This window comes from Leucopleurus acutus (genome assembly GCF_964270905.1).
Source record: "Leucopleurus acutus genome assembly, chromosome: 1".
NCBI lineage: Eukaryota > Metazoa > Chordata > Mammalia > Artiodactyla > Delphinidae > Leucopleurus > Leucopleurus acutus.
In genome coordinates, this window is record NC_139142.1 from 154,149,182 (window position 1) to 154,165,265 (window position 16,084).

Below are 16,084 nucleotides of genomic sequence, written 5' to 3' on the forward strand. Positions count from 1 at the left end.
TTTTGGCAGATGGGGCCCACCCAAGCATAGAAACAAACATTTTTTGCAACCTTGAAGAGAGCTGGGGCCAGGATACCAATATAGATAAAACCCAGGCACCACGGAGCCTGTGTAAGGGACAGAAGAATAAACAGATAATTTTTTTAAATATGTTTTGAATGTAAAGGCAGTCAGCTTAGAAACAATTAGGAAATCACATTTACAGAATAATTGACTTAAACAGGCATTTCCTTTAGGGAACAATAAAATCTAAGTGTGTATATGTGTGTGTTGAAGATATGCAGACAAGTTTCTGCCTTTTACCGTCTTTTAATCCTTACCTGATCGTGGAAGGAATGTGTGGGCAGCCGGGCCTCCAGCTGGGGTTGGGAAAACAAGAGCAGTATTGACAGGCAGCTCGTGAATGGCTTGATTATCATTGTGTTGAGGGTTTCACTTTTATTTTTCTGTCGCTTACACAAGCTCCATAACACCCCGGTTTTATTGATATTGGTATCCTGGCTCCAGGCCTTCTCAGTGTTGTAAAAAAATGTTTATGTTTACTGTAAAAAGATAATCTTGCTTTTCAAAGTGATTAGTCACATACACAGAATTTCAGTGTGCCTGCCATTCATTTGTCAAATTCCTGATTTATAATTCATGCTCCCTCCCCTGGGGAGAAGCATGTTTTGTTCAGGAGGTATTTTCGGTGCGGTTATGTTCTCTGCTAGTGAAATTAGTTTACTAAAATAAAAGCTTCGTCCTAGGTTGAGTCAGCAATTTGACCTGGGTAATTGGCCTTTACTCCCGGCCCAGAGCTTTCTGCACCAACAAGGAGATTTTGTCCCATGCGGCCTACTTGGGAACCTGGGAGCAGCCAGACCCACAGGGTTCGTGTTGATGCCGCAGAGTGTCCTTCAGAGCTGGGAGTATTCTGAGGGCAAGAATGGCCTATGATAGGAGACATCTGCCTCCACCTGTGAACCCCTCCTCCGGTTGTATAACTCTGCGGACACCCCTTCTCCCAGCAGCATCACCTGCAGCCTGGCAGTGAGGGAGCAGATGGTGGGGGGGGCACTGTGGACCCCACCTTCCACCTGCCACACCACCCTCCTGCACACATGGCCTTGTGGTACGTAGCCCAAGTCTAGATTCCTCTGGACAATGTCTTACATTCCTTTTCCAGCAGATGTTGGGGAGTGAGCTCTTGCTGAAAGGAAAGGATTTGTTGACTTGCCAGTTTTTGTCACCTGGTTTGGTGACCGTGAATGTGTCGAGGCCTCAGGTGGGTTTGTGAGGAGCCTGGCTTAGTTTCTGAGGTGCTGCCTCTGGACTTATTGGCTCATTGCACCCCTGTGTGGGCAGGATCCCCACCCCCAGCACCTGCACCGACGTGACCTGATGCTCGTGGAGGGGTTGGGCTTCAGGCTGGGGGAGCAGATCCCACCTCAGCTCAGTAACTCCTCCTGGGCCCTTAAAACCAACAGGGAGCTCATATGACACCGTTTGTGCCCCTTGTTGTCCAATAAGTGAGTAAACGGAGCTACAGAAAGCACTGAGTGACCTGCCTGTGGCTGTGCAGCTCATAAATGGCATTGATAGTCCTGGACCCCTGTCTCTGAATGCCTCATGAATTCCCGGGGAAATGTACAGGTGGGCTTCACAGCACTGGAACCATGGCTTTTGCTTTGCTCTCAATGAGTGAGACTCAGGCTGTGGACTGACCAGCGGGTAGAGTCCTGGTAGAGGTCCTGGTCCGGGTGTAAGTGAACCTCACCGGATGCACAGAGGTGCCCAGTGGACACCACCCGGGGCAGAGGAGGTCTCTGGGCTTCTGTCTGAGCTGTCCCGGCTCGGGAAAGAAGGTTGGGATCCTTTCCTTCTCTACTGTTTATGTGTTGGATCCCTGAGTGGGTCTTAGACATAACTCAAAATGTGGCACCAGTACTTAAACTCAGTTTTGTAGAAGGTGCTTGAGTGAGCCCCAGAAGGAAACAGGCTGGGGGATAGGAGGGGGAGAAGGGTCTGAGTTCTGTGGGGAGCAGACCTGTCAGCACAGAGGACTCAGATGGCATCTGTGACCCTGCCTGCCTGGTTTACCAACGGACCCAGACAGAAAGGACCTGCAAGGCTCTTTCTCCAGACCCCAAGCCGGAGCTGTCTGCTCTCTTGCCTCCCCGGGTATGGGTTTGTCTCTGGGTGGCCAGTGTTAGTGGTTGCCGATGTTGGCTGTCCCCCCACCTCTCCTGCAGAAGCAGCTGGGTCTACTGCTTCTGCGTCCACCCACTGGGAGCAGGACCGATGTCTGACTTGGTCGGCTTTGGACCCCCAGCCCCTCGGTGGTGCCCAGGGTCTGTTAGACCAGTGGTTCTCCAAGTGTGGTCCCAGCATCACCTGGGCGCTAGTTAAAAATGCAGATTCTCAGCCCACCCAGACTTCCTAATGAGAAACTCCCGGGGTGGGGCCCAGCCCTCTGAAAATAAGCTTTGTGCACCCTAAACTTGTTGGACATTGAGTTGCTATTGCCTGGATGGGTGGCCTGGGGGAATGCCCATTGGGGGCCATTTATCTTCCCCCACCTTCCCCGAGGACTTCGGCTGAGGCTTTTCAGGGTGGGGTGAATCTGGAGGAGGGAGCTGACCCAGGGTTGGTTCACCCCCGAGTCTGTCTCCCTGTCCCATTCTCTCTCCTACACCGTCATATACTGCTGACAGCACGGATGGGATGGGATTTACCCCCAAGGATAATGGCAGACTTTCTACAGCAAATTTGTAAGCTGTTCCGGTTGAGTAGCAGAGCATATCTGTTCTCCCATGGACTGATTTCAAGCTCATTGTACATACTCTGCTTCAGAGAAATAACCAGAGGCATTTCTAGGGAATGATTTCAGTAGCATCCTCCAGTGTGAGAAGCATTATTGCTGGTAATAGGGGTCATCAAATTAATTAGTGTTTTATCTATTTGATATTGTCCTTGAATCATATTGTTGTTATTGTTAACAGTGACTATTCTTTCTTAGATACCATTAATAACTACATCTCTTACCCGCAAAGGCAGTGTTTTCTGGAGCCTTCTGGCGAAGAGGCACAGCATGGGGTGTCTGGTGGCAAAGGGCAAGGGTGCTGATGCTGATTTCTGTGCTTCTAGGAATTACTCCTTCTATGTCCTCGACAACCAGAACTTGCAGCAGCTGTGGGACTGGGACCACCGCAACCTGACCATCAAAGCCGGGAAAATGTACTTTGCTTTCAATCCCAAATTGTGTGTCTCCGAGATTTACCGCATGGAGGAAGTGACGGGGACTAAAGGGCGCCAGAGCAAAGGGGACATAAACACCAGGAACAACGGAGAGAGAGCCTCCTGTGAGTGGACCCTCCTCCTATCTACACAGCAGCTTCCGTTCGTGGCCCCCTCCTTGTTTCATATGGGGCCTCCTTAATGAGCACTTTGCTCACACGTGGATATCTTCAAAGGCAGTAGTGGGGCAGATTCATATTTGTAAATTTTCCGTAGCATCTATTTGTGTGTGCTAAACATTTGTAAATGTGTTCTCACTCAGATTTTAAAGAGGTGCTTACAGAATACACAGAGTTAAGTGTCTTTTATGCTCAGGCACACGGTTGGATTATTTTCTAGGGGAGAGCTGGTCCCGTCCAGCCCCGGGAGGGAGCAAACCCGGCCCTCCGTCTCTGGAGTGGAGGGGGGGCCAGGGGCCCCCGTCCCTGACCTGGCCTCCACCTGGTTCCTACCACAACATGAAAGGTGGAGGGAACCTGCCTCCCTGGATTGATACAGCTTTTTAAATTTAGAACAATATAATTACAATCTTACACTGGTTATGCGACTTCTGCTTTAAGGTTTTGCCTCTGAGCGGTGAGTTTCTCACCTAGCCCTGTATGTAAAACTGCTTTTAAAAATGGTGTGGTTCTGTGTGGCTGGATCAAGTTATAAAAATAGTCTCTCCACCATCGGCTTTTGATAAGGGACAGGTATTAGAAAAGAATAATCTACGTGATCCAGGGTGATTTGCACGTGCGCTCACGGCGCAAGAGAATCTGCGAAACCGGCAGCATTGGACTTCGTTTTGCTGGCTCTGGATTTACCTGGTAGACACTCGAGTTGCTCAGGAAGAGTTTTTAGAGTCGAGAAACCAGACGCAGAGCTGAAGGGCCTTCTCCCTCACATGCCGCGCCACAGCCCTCACCACATTCCCCGTTCAGACCATAGCAGAAGCGGATGCAGCAGAGTGCATCCTTAGAGTGGGCCAGTCTGACCTGTCAGGTCATGAATGCAGTAGCCATTTATTTTCCCTTGAAAATGAAATCATGTTTCCTCTCTAAATAACACTTTAGCAGGAACTGCAACGTTTTTCCCATCTCAATCCATCACATTTTGCCCCAGAGACTTCTCAGTTTTTAACTGCCTTTAGCCTCTGTTTCACCTGCTGAGGGTGCAGTGGGAGTCGGGCAGACACGGGGGGAAGGACAATTCGTAGGAGAGCTTCTTGTCTCCACGAGGGAGGCAATCATCAGTTCTTCCCGGGTTCTCATCACAGTTTGAATCAGGTCCGGGAGCATGAGGGGGCTCGGGGCAGCATCCCCATCATGCCTCACCAGCAGAGGCTTCCTTCCCACAGAGCGCAGAAGGCTGTTCCAAGTGAAATGGGTCCGATCAGTGCTCAATCCATTCCCTGCTGCGCGTCAGCGCCAGCTGGAGCCGCCAAGGCGTTGTCTTGTCCTTGCACAGGAAGGTGTTGATACCGCATGCGGACTAAGAAAAGTTCCCCTCTGTGGCACAGCTGTGCTGTTACCTGTCTTTGGTAATTTGACACAAGCGAGCAGATATCCACAACTGCAAGACAGGTGTCGTCATGTCTAAGAAGAGTCCACCCAGCATCAAGGTCCACTCTCACCTTCCCCAGCCCCTTGGGTGGCCCGCATCTTAGGGAAGAGCAGAGACAAGGCCACCTTGCTCCATCCAGAGGTCCTTCTCTTCAGGTTAGGAATCACTCACAGGTTCACGTCCAGAGCCACCAAGTGTACTAAAACAAAGGACCAAGCCCCTTGGAGGCCACGTAGCGCAATGTTTGGGTCCTTAGTAGAAACAAGAAAGCCACTGAGAAGTCCAAAAAGGGGCTTTGCAAGTACAGACAGCTTTGGGGGAGAGGGCCACAGTACAGGGCAGGTGACCTCTCAGACACGTGGAGGGAAAGGACATAGATGGGTGTCACTCATGGATGTGCCTCTGCCCCAGGTGAAAGTGACGTCCTGCACTTCACCTCCACCACCACATGGAAGAACCGCATCATCATCACCTGGCACCGGTACCGGCCCCCTGACTACAGGGACCTCATCAGCTTCACCGTCTACTACAAGGAAGCGTGAGTGTCTGTGCTTGGTGACGTGTTGGCAGGGCTTCATCCTCGCCACCCTCCTGTCTGTCACATGACATCCATCACTGCCAGTGACAGCTACAAACAAAAAAGTGTTAGCTTGAGGCCTTTCATTCTTCAGTGGGTGATTAGAGGTGCTTGAATAAAATAAGTCCAAAGGGGAAAACTTGTTTTGTGGAGAATTAGGCCAGTCCAGACATTCATGAACGGGGTTGGAGGGTCTGGTTGCAATATCATTGCAGCCTTGGTCCCCCTAATCCATAGTCTGGGAGCACCCCTCAGGATGCTCGGCTCCCCTTGAGGCGACCTCCCGGTGGGTCCATCATCTATTCTGGTCACTCTATCTGTGGCCCCTCCCAAGGTGTGGCCTTCTGCTCTAGGTCATAAGCCCTCCAAACAAGGGACGGAGAATGGAGAGAGACTGACCTTCATGTCTCAAACCTTTCAGAATTTCTCCCAAAATCTACTGGGGGCTTTTCTTATGCCTTCAGAGGACATTTGCCTGCCTGGGCAGCCAGGACGTCCCTCCAGATGGCAGCTCTTCTTGGTCTTCCCCTTCCTTCCTGTGCCTCCTGTATCCAGGTGGTTCCCCCAGGCCTCTTAGTCACCCTCCTCACCCAGGTCCCACCTTGATGCCATAGGTCCCTTTCCCAGGTGCTGGAACCAGAGCCACCAGTGGCAGCATCTGGTACCCTTTGCCCCTGCTGGAGCCCTGGGAGTGCCCTTGCCATGAGAAAAGCAGGATGCGGGATTATCAGGCATTCACTGTCCCTGCACGTGGGAGTCACTCATCTTCCATCACAGCGACAGGGAGGGGTGTGTGAATGTCTGTTTCAGAAGCCAGTGTCTGTCTGGCCCTTTCATCTGAGAGGCGTGGAATCCCTGCCCAACTCCGCATCTGTGCAGAATCATCATCCTCTTTAATGGTGTACCAGTGCCCTGACAGTGACGTTAGTGTCTGAGATAATCTGGAAACTAAATATTTGAATGTTATCAGATACTTAAGCAATCAGAATTGTTTGTGAGCATATTAGATTTTAGAAGCTGTATTTGAGAAGTTGTTTTTCTGTAGCAAAGGCATTTTTCTCCAGAAGTTATTCTTTATCAATAATGATGTTTGCATTAAATGACTACGCTTGTTTTTTCTTAATGGTGAAAAAATGGGGAAGAGAAGGAAAGAGCATTTGCGTATATTCTTAAGGAGCAGCATTTCCAATCCCAGTAATTATGGAACTTCCTCTTCCTGAGGCAGAGGGTTCGATTCTGTCGTGTGTACAGAACTGTGAAACCTGGAGTCCGGTGGCTTAATTTTATTCTTCTACAAAGATCTAATTGATGATTCGTTTTTATCTAGAATTCCCATTATAGAAAGTATGATGTGGGAGGCCCTGGGGGGAGGTTTCTGAGAGCTTTGATGTCAGCGGCCTAAAACATTCTCTGAGCTCCATCGATTGTGTTTCAGACCCTTTAAAAACGTCACAGAGTATGACGGGCAGGATGCCTGTGGCTCCAACAGCTGGAACATGGTAGATGTGGACCTCCCACCCAACAAGGACGCGGAGCCCGGCATTTTACTGCATGGACTGAAGCCCTGGACACAGTATGCCGTTTACGTCAAGGCTGTGACCCTCACCATGGTGGAGAATGACCACATCCGTGGAGCCAAGAGCGAGATCTTGTACATTCGCACCAACGCTTCAGGTAGTCACGCACCATCCCTGCCGTCCCACGCCTCGTCAGCTCAGGGTCCTCACTCATGACAAGATGTAGTCAGAGGGCTGACACTGAGCTGTGCCTGTTGTCTCTCCCTGTCCTGGGCCAGTCTGTCTTTTATTTGTCTGTCTTGTCAGTATATAATACTGTATCATATTTCTTTCCCACTCCCAATACCCTAGCCTCTTCCAGGCCATCTTCTGGACTTGGTACCATCTTCCATTATCATTCTGACTGTCCTGGACCAGTGAGCTCAGGTCCTCCAGGGTGCTGGGTTGGTTTCATTGGGAGGCCCAGACTGGATACGGTCCTCTAAGGCTGCCCTTCTTGTTTATTTGGACAGTTGGACCTCTGGGAACTGAAACCCTGGTTGTTGTTCCAGTTACCTCAGCTGGCTCCCTGGTTTCTCACCTTCGTCCTGTAGTGGCTAGGGTTCCAAGAAAGCAGACAAAAGTTGAAAAACATGAGATGAACCATGTTGTGGACATTCCAAGTGTTCACTGATGAAAATGTGCCTCCTTCTCCCCGATCTCCGTTTTTTAAACCAACTCATTTCTCAGCTCCAGTATCTGGAACTAAGGAGAGCAAACATTTTTGTATATTTTCCTAGTATATAAAAACCAGGTTAGAAGTAGGGAAATGCACATCATTTTAAAATGCACTGATAAACATTCTTTGATGATGGCCATTGTTACAATACATAGGCTGCTTTAAAATACGCATAAACTGGCACGAAATGAATTTAAATGGCAAAGAGGGTGAGGAAAAAATGTTGGTGGGGAAATCCTTTTGCTCATGTTCTCCTGCCCCCTCCTCCTTTCCCCTCCCCTCCCCTGTTCCATCTCTATGATCCTCTAAGTGGCTACTATCATGTCACTGATGGCACAATGTTTATATCAATAAATGTGACACAGGCTTCTGATTCTAGGCCTGGGATGTTGTAGCAGAGGCTCAAAGGCAACACAACAAGTTGTTCAGCCTAAAAATTTGCAAGTAATTCATTGTAGCTAATTTGGGGAAAATAAAAGTCTTTCTTTGTTAAGACCAATTCTTAAGAAACTTGTTTCCTTTCACCAAAAATGGAAAACAAAGCACTGTACAAATTGAGTCAGTTTGCTCTATTTTGGCGTCTGTCCTCACAAGTGGTAGGGACAGAGACTGACTTGGTCCATGGCCTAGGCTTTTTTGTGACAACTGTTATTGAAACATCTAGGGGTGAGCTGTGTGTTTCTGAAGTACTCATTCTAGGAAGCACTAAAGTGGCCTAGCATTCAGTAAAATGTTTTCCGAGAAAAAGTTAGTATTAGTCATAACTTTTTCCTAAAGTGTCCTTCCTTACAAGTGTTCAGACCCTTGTGTATAAGATTTTGTACCTTAAGCTTTAAAATTTTAAAAGCAGCTTACATGGCCATTATGCTTAAGTGACATACAACGAAGGTGTCTTTTGCACTTTGGAAAATCTACCAAAATTGATGCTTTTTTCTGAACCCAAAGAGAATAAGATTTCAGTGGTCCCTGGATGCATTTGCCCTTTATACACAGTTCAGCTCCAGGTTTGGGTTTAGGGGCAATAGTAAGTAAATATTGACCAGATTCTTATGCTTTGCCTGTAAATCAATGTTCTTTTGCTGGTAACAGAGTCCGTTACTTGAAATCGGGGCTTTATGTGTGTTCGAGGTGTTTTTAGACTGCTTCTCATAGTTATGACTCCATAGTTCCACTGAATCATGATTATACAATCAGTAGATTTACTGGCCCTTTGCACTACTTTTTCCTCCAAGCCCCCCATACACTCACTCTCTCCCTCTCCCTCTCCCTCTCCCTCTCCCTCTCCCTCTCCCTCTCCCTCTCCCTCTCCCTCTCCCTCTCCCTCCCCACACACACACACTCTCTCTCCCCAGCACCCTTTTTACTTCCCCCTTTCATTTTGGGTTTTTGCCATTTTTATCAGAAATTCAAAATCTCAGATGAAATGCAAGTCAGTCAGTTTTACCATTTGCTGAAACTGCTGGCATTAAATGTTTTGGAGGATGGCAGCTGTAGTAAATGAGGAAAGTCCAGTGTTTGCATTAACTGTGGGTTTTAAGTCATCCATTCCAACCCTGGCTGTGCTCCCACCACCCTTTTCTACCTGCAGCTCAGTAATGTTTGTTATCACAGAGAACAGATATTATAAAGGGAAAGTAATAGAATTTCAAAACAAGGTTCGGTTTTCATTTTGTGTTTCAGTATTCACCGCCATTTTCCTGTGGAGATCAGACTTTTGGCTTCTTGTGGGTTTGCTCTGGGTATCTGACAGCCAGGATCTTGGGTTCGTTCCATTTTCTGAAATGTCCTTTGTCCCCCTTTCCAGTTCCTTCCATCCCCCTGGATGTACTCTCAGCATCAAACTCCTCTTCTCAGCTGATCGTGAAGTGGAACCCTCCTTCCCTGCCCAACGGCAACCTGAGCTACTACATCGTAAGGTGGCAGCGCCAGCCCCAGGACAGCTACCTTTACCGGCACAATTACTGCTCCAAAGGTGAGGGTGGGAGGGGCAGGAGACACCTGTGGCTGTGACTCCCAAACCCCGAGGCCACATACACCGGGGCCAGCATCAGCTGTCTGTCGGGAAGCAGCTGTGGTCGTGAGCCCAGGTGCTGATGGCTCTTCCTTTCCTCACCAGCCTGTGTAACTTGGCTCTCGTTGGGCTATCCTTTTCCAAGCAGACAAAATCCCCATCAGGAAGTACGCCGATGGCACCATCGACGTTGAGGAGGTGACGGAGAATCCCAAGACCGAAGTGTGTGGTGGGGAGAAAGGGCCGTGCTGCGCTTGCCCCAAAACTGAAGCCGAGAAGCAGGCCGAGAAGGAGGAGGCCGAGTACCGCAAGGTCTTCGAGAATTTCCTGCACAACGCCATCTTCGTGCCCAGGTACCGTGTCCTCTGAGAGGATCCTTGGGCAGGTCCTGGTGCTTTCTCTCCACCCTGTGGTGTGTAGGTCAGCAGCCTCAAAGGTGAGACCCAGCGGCCGTCGAAGAGGGACAACAGTGTAGGCAGCCAGCTTGGCGAGTGGGGTTACTACCCAAGCCACTCAGCGCTCATGGAACGGGCCGAGCTCACGGCCTGAGCTGTGGGGGGCTGTCAGCGTGACAGGTGACAGGTGCAGCTGCCCTGTGGCCGCCCAGCCCCTGTGGGGGGCACGTGGGCGCAGAGAGCAGCAATCACCTGGCCAAGCACACACCAGCAAGCAGAGGAACCGGGTTTGGGCCCTCGGTTGCCCTTCCCACGCCTCCCTGCGGCCTCCCAGCCTGGCCAAGGTGGAGCGAAGGGAGAGGGAGAGACTCAGAGTCAGTTTTGAAAGGCGCCCAACTTCAAAGCATAACCGAGAGCCACTGGCACCCTTGACAAGCAGTTTGTGAAGCTGCGCAAAAGACAGCCTTTCCATGCCAAGCAGCCCGACCGACGCCAGGGCATCTGTCTGCTCCGCTGCTCCAGCCTCTGCTTCTGCCTAGTGGGGACAAAAGCGGAGGAAGATAAATGTTTAGAGCAGAATTATTCAAATAGCCAAAAGCTGAGAACATCCCATGTGTCCACCAGGAGATGAATGGATGAACCAATGTGGTCTTGCCCTCCAATGGAATATTATTCAACCCTGTAAAGGAATGAGATTCTGAAGCATGGGCTACCACATGCATGAACCTTGAAAACATTATGCTGAGTGAAGGCACCCAGATGCAGAAGGAGATATTGTATGATTCTATATGTGTATGAAATATCTTGAACAGATAAATTCATGGCAAAAGAAAGTAGATTAGAGGTTACCAGGGACTGTGGGGAGGGGAAATAGGGTGTTATTCCTTAATGCGTGTAGAACTTCTGTTTGGGGTAATGAAAGATTTTGGAAATAGTGGTGATGGTTACACAGAATTATGAATGTAATTAATGACACTGAAATGTGCACCTAAAAGTGGTTAAAATGACAAAATTTTGTTAGTTTTTTTTTTTTAACTTTAAAAATTTGTTTTACCACAAGAAAAAAAAAAGAAAGAAAGAAAAGAAAAGTGGAGGGACATTTAGCAGGGCAGCCTTGTGATGTCTGGGGAAGGAGATGGAAACAGAGTGGTGACTGATGGCTCCTTTGTCTTCCTGAAAAATTGTAGCACAGAGTTTAGAAACAACCTCATGCCTGAAATCTGGGCAAAGGAGCAAGATTCAGGCCAGCATTATACCTACGAGAGCCCGTTTCCTGACCCCCATGGCGCCCCAGCTGCCAGCCCACTGCCAGTACGTTGTCCTGGGGATCACTCTTCTTCCAGCTCCCGACCCAGAGGGGCACCAGCAGTCCCGAGCTTCTGTTTATCCTGCAGTTGCTTTGCCCTTAAAAGCTCTCTTAGGTTGTAGCAACAAATGGTTTTGAAAGAGACTTTTATTTTCTGTCACGTGACCTTACTGATATTTGTATACTAGTCAAAGATAGATATCTTACTTTGAAAAATCATTAAAACAGGAAATCAAGACCTTTTGGAAGTGGAGGCACTATTTCCTTTTCAGAATGAAGCTATCGGTCACTTAGCAGCTTTCTGCCCCCTCCTCTCCTGCCGTTAAAACCATGGAACCTCCCGACCTGCCCCGCCGGTGACATCTCCTGTTCACGGGTGATTGATATGGCTGCAGTTCATGTGTTGGTCCAGATATCCTGTATATCACGCGTGGTCTCGAGAATCAGAAAGTTTGAGGATGGAAAAGAGCTCAAAGATGTTTTAAAACTAGAACCTGGGTTCAGTGGCTTCTCCACCACCCTGATTCACTAACTATAGATTTGGGGCTTGGCCCTTCTTCCCCACACACCGGGGCTCTTTCCCTTCATGGCATTGCTTCTCAACACAGTCCATCGCCCCCTGTGCCAGCAGGGGCTTGGCCGGTGTTACTTCCTTTGGACACAGAAGAGGATGGATTTAGAGCATCCCAGACAGGCCAGCAGGAGCCATCTGTTTATTCTCCAGCAGAGGCTGCCGGCTACGTTGCCGTCTTTTCCCAAAGACCTGTCCGAGGTTCAGGCTGTGAGTCCAGGCTTTGGAAAGGTTTCACTGAAGAGCCCCTAGCTTTCTGTTGATAGTTACAAGACAGTGCCTGTTTTCCTCATCAGTCCAAGAACACAGGATCAGGTGATAGGAAGGCAGAGCTGTGGGTGACACAGATTTCACGAATGCCTTGTGTTTGCATTGTTGAGTTCAAAATAAGTTTCCTCTACACCGCATTCCCCTGATGAATGCGTGTGTCCACCCTGCGGTCTTGATGGCCGCTGTCTGAAGTCTAGTCGCACTTGCTGTCCTTTCTTTTCACAGGACAGACATAATATCCTAGTTTGCCCATGGTGAGGGGCCACAGTTGATAAGAACCTCACGTTTGGGATTTTTCATGCCTCCTACTGAGGCGTACATCTGATGTCCACACAATTTCCCACAGAATTTGGGTAAAAGGAGTGTCTGGGTAACAGAACGCCTGAATAAATCATAAAGGAAGCTTTTCTGTTTTACAACTAAATTTTCCAAAGACAATTTTTATTTCTTTCAATTCATTCTAAGAACAGTTTATTTAGAGCTTAAAACCCGTCAAGTCAGGTTGAGTATGACGCTATTCGCCATCCACGTCCACGTGTCTTGAAATAGGATGGCAGCCTGAGGTCATGAGTTCCTTTCTGGAGTCAGTATCTGGTGCCAAGTGCCTTTCATTGATCCCTGCCTTTATAGTTTAAGTCACAAAGTTTGGTTCAAGTGACTGAAATATCAACAGATGTTGAAGAGTAAACAAGGTTTCCTGACAGGAGTAATTTGTCCCATCGGTGGGTGTGGGAAAAGCTGGCCATGACATTAGCTGCTGGTCACACAGTGTGGACGTGCGGCTGTTTACAGAGAATCGGGACGTGCCATTCTGCTGGCCCCCTGCCTCCCCGACAGCGTCCCGGGTGGCCTCCCTTCCCCAGGCCCTGTCCACTGTAACAGCTCTGAGGAAACAGCCCAGGTGCTACTGAGCCTCCCCACTGGAGGGGCTGAGGTGTTAGTTTGCCTCTAGGTACCATTGAGTAACCACTCAGGGAGCCAGGGGGCAGGTTGCACGTTGAGGCTGAGGTTTGCAGCATAGAGAAAGCAAAATAAATAATGAGGAGGGAAATCCCTGTATTATTACTTGTTGGTTCTTATGCAAGGGGGTTGAGTAGCTCCTTTTATTCCAAGGTGAAGATTTTTCTTTTCTTTCTCTGACTCGAGTCACAGAAAAGACAAAAGAGGTGGAAGCCCTCACTCACAAGCCACATTTCTCTCTCTCTTCCTTGCAGACCTGAACGGAAGCGGAGGGAGGTTATGCAGGTCGCCAACACCACCATGTCCAGCCGGAACAGGAACACCACGGTGGTGGACACCTACAACATCACAGACCCGGAAGAGCTCGAGACCGAGTACCCTTTCTTCGAGAGCAGAGTGGATAACAAGGAGAGAACTGTCATCTCCAACCTCCGGCCTTTTACTCTGTACCGAATCGATATCCACAGCTGTAACCACGAAGCTGAGAAGCTTGGCTGCAGCGCCTCCAACTTTGTCTTTGCAAGAACCATGCCTGCAGGTACGGTGTCATCCAGCTCACCCCACGCCCGACTCACAGCCTAGTGGAGACTGTGATTTGTAGACACGGAGGCTGACACCCAGGGCGATGACCCTTAGTCTCAGTCCTGCTTATTAAGGAATGGGTGGTCATTTGCAGGCAGCTTGGTAGCCCAGCAGCCCAGGGAATGCAGTTCACACATCGTGACCCCACTCCCACCCCAGTCTCTCCATACAAAGTACTCGAGAGCAGGGAGCTCGATGCAGGGTCGGCTCTTTTCCTTCTCCTTGGTTTGCATTGTGCATTCCCATGGCCCTTTCTTGCCAGGTCCCTCCTGAGTTCTTAAGTTTCAGTGAAATCCCCATTTAGCTGCCTTGATTCAGACTGAGTTTTGCTCCTCAAGGTCTGCTCCCAAGCAGCCTTTTGTCCTGCTTGTTTGGTCTTCACCTTCTCCTTGTAAGTTAGAAGCTGCCTGTGGCTTAGACAGCCATACATCCATCTTTCAGGATGGGTGAACTGCCTGGTTCACCTCCTTGCAGAGCTGGCAGGTAGCACAGAGCACAATGTCTGCAGTCTGGGGGCGGGGCCTCCTGGGCGCAGTTCTGGCACCGACGTGCTGCTGCCAGCCTACCCGGCCTTAGTCTCCTCACCCTCCCAGGAGAGAAAGCCCAGCTGATTTCTCAGTGTTTCCCAGCTGGAACTTGCAGTGACATTGCTCACCACTTGGCTTACTGCTTTAAGAAGCAAAAGCAGGAGAGCAGGCACCCCAGCCTCACCCGGCAGCTTCAGGAATCGCTGATGAGGGCAGCAAGCTTGCGCTCAGCACCAGCTTCCTGGCGGCTCCCTCCCAGGCGGGCTCGGGGACCATCCTTTACACCTGCGCAGAAATTGCATCTGCCACATGCAGATGCAGAGCATGAAGGATCTGGGTCCCGGCTTGGAGGCTGGATGCCGCTGCTTCTGCTCACTCAGCACCTTTTCGATGATGCTTGTGTTTGATGGCATCGCCTAGAAGCCGAGTAGCAGACCTAAGCGACTCAATTTGCCAAGATTTTCCTCCTGCACTTGAGAGTAGGCTTTTTTGTTGGGAGACTGAGGGGAAGGGAGGGTATGGTGGCATCTTGAGACTTACAGGTCATTAGGTTGCTCCAGTTCCAAAACCCCTGCTGTGTGTGCAAGGCCAGGTCAGGAGGAGTTGCTGCGGCCGCTGTCCGCAGTCCTGCACGAGGGGTTGGGGAGGGTGTTCTTAGGCTAGTCCAGTGTTTTTCTCCCTCCCTGAGGACTCGAATCTAACTTTATCACTTATTTCAATTGTTGTGCAGAAGGAGCAGATGACATTCCTGGGCCAGTGACCTGGGAGCCAAGGCCTGAGAACTCCATCTTTTTAAAATGGCCAGAACCTGAGAATCCCAATGGATTGATTTTAATGTATGAAATAAAATATGGATCACAAGTCGAGGTAAGACTGGGGCACCGGCCGTGTGTGGGTGCGTTTCTGTTGCAGGTGTAGCGTGTGTTACACTTCAACACAGGGCACCTTCTGGTTAGCTGAAGACTTTGAACAGTAAAATAAGGAGGTAAGTCAGTGAGGATTCAGGTCTTTTTACCAACTCTTAATGTCACTGCTCTTTGGGGAATTCTCACAGTGTGCGAGGAGCTGGCTTATCCTCACCCTCAAGAAACTGTTTCTTTGCAGAAAACGATCTTTCAGCCTAGAGATTGGGCTTAATAACTTAATCTTTCTGGAACTCTTTTTGGTTAAAGAAAGAAGGTTTGGTTAAAGGTCGGGCGTGCTTAGAGTTACTGGAGGACTGCCATAATGTAAGCCTGGGTGTTTTCCCTTTTATTGCAAATTGGGGTCAGTGTTAGGTGGGAGGCGGGAGGCGAGAGACGAGGCAGTGTGTTTGTGGGAAATTGACACATATGTTTTATTTCCTCCAGGATCAGCGGGAATGTGTGTCCAGACAGGAGTACAGGAAGTATGGAGGGGCCAAACTAAACCGGCTCAACCCGGGGAACTACACGGCCCGGATCCAGGCCACCTCTCTCTCTGGGAACGGGTCGTGGACTGATCCTGTGTTCTTCTATGTCCAGGCCAAAAGTAAGGCTTGTGGAGGGAGTCGCTGGGAAAACAGAAAGCAGGTGGTGCTGGGACTGGGGAAACCTGGGTCGTCATGCTGGCTCTCCGGTTTTCTGATTTCTGTCGGCCACCTTTCAGAAGAGTCACACTTTTGCCAGCACTTAATCTAGGAGCTCAGGCTGGGGAGCTGCCACACCTGGAGTCCCTACCTCATCTGATGGGCAGGGAGATGGTCTGAGGCCCTCTTTTGAGGGAGACAGCAAGGGGCCCGTGCTCTCAACTTGGTTTATGTCCAAAGCATTTTACAAAGCATTGAATTGACCATTCTGCCTCCTGCCTCG

The 16,084-nt window shown here is 49.5% G+C and overlaps 1 protein-coding gene across 1 annotated transcript in view; it reads left to right on the forward strand.

Moving 5' to 3' along the window:
- Positions 1–16,084, forward strand: part of IGF1R (insulin like growth factor 1 receptor) — a gene marked incomplete at both ends in the record, with an annotated part of 300,651 nt that overhangs the window by 254,286 nt on the left and 30,281 nt on the right. The window contains 8 exons of the mRNA XM_082837019.1: positions 3,127–3,341; positions 5,233–5,359; positions 6,834–7,072; positions 9,438–9,605; positions 9,793–9,997; positions 13,401–13,684; positions 14,986–15,122; positions 15,605–15,764. Of these exons, the coding sequence (XP_082693145.1) occupies positions 3,127–3,341; positions 5,233–5,359; positions 6,834–7,072; positions 9,438–9,605; positions 9,793–9,997; positions 13,401–13,684; positions 14,986–15,122; positions 15,605–15,764 (1,535 nt within the window). The remainder of the gene's footprint in view (positions 1–3,126; positions 3,342–5,232; positions 5,360–6,833; positions 7,073–9,437; positions 9,606–9,792; positions 9,998–13,400; positions 13,685–14,985; positions 15,123–15,604; positions 15,765–16,084) is intronic.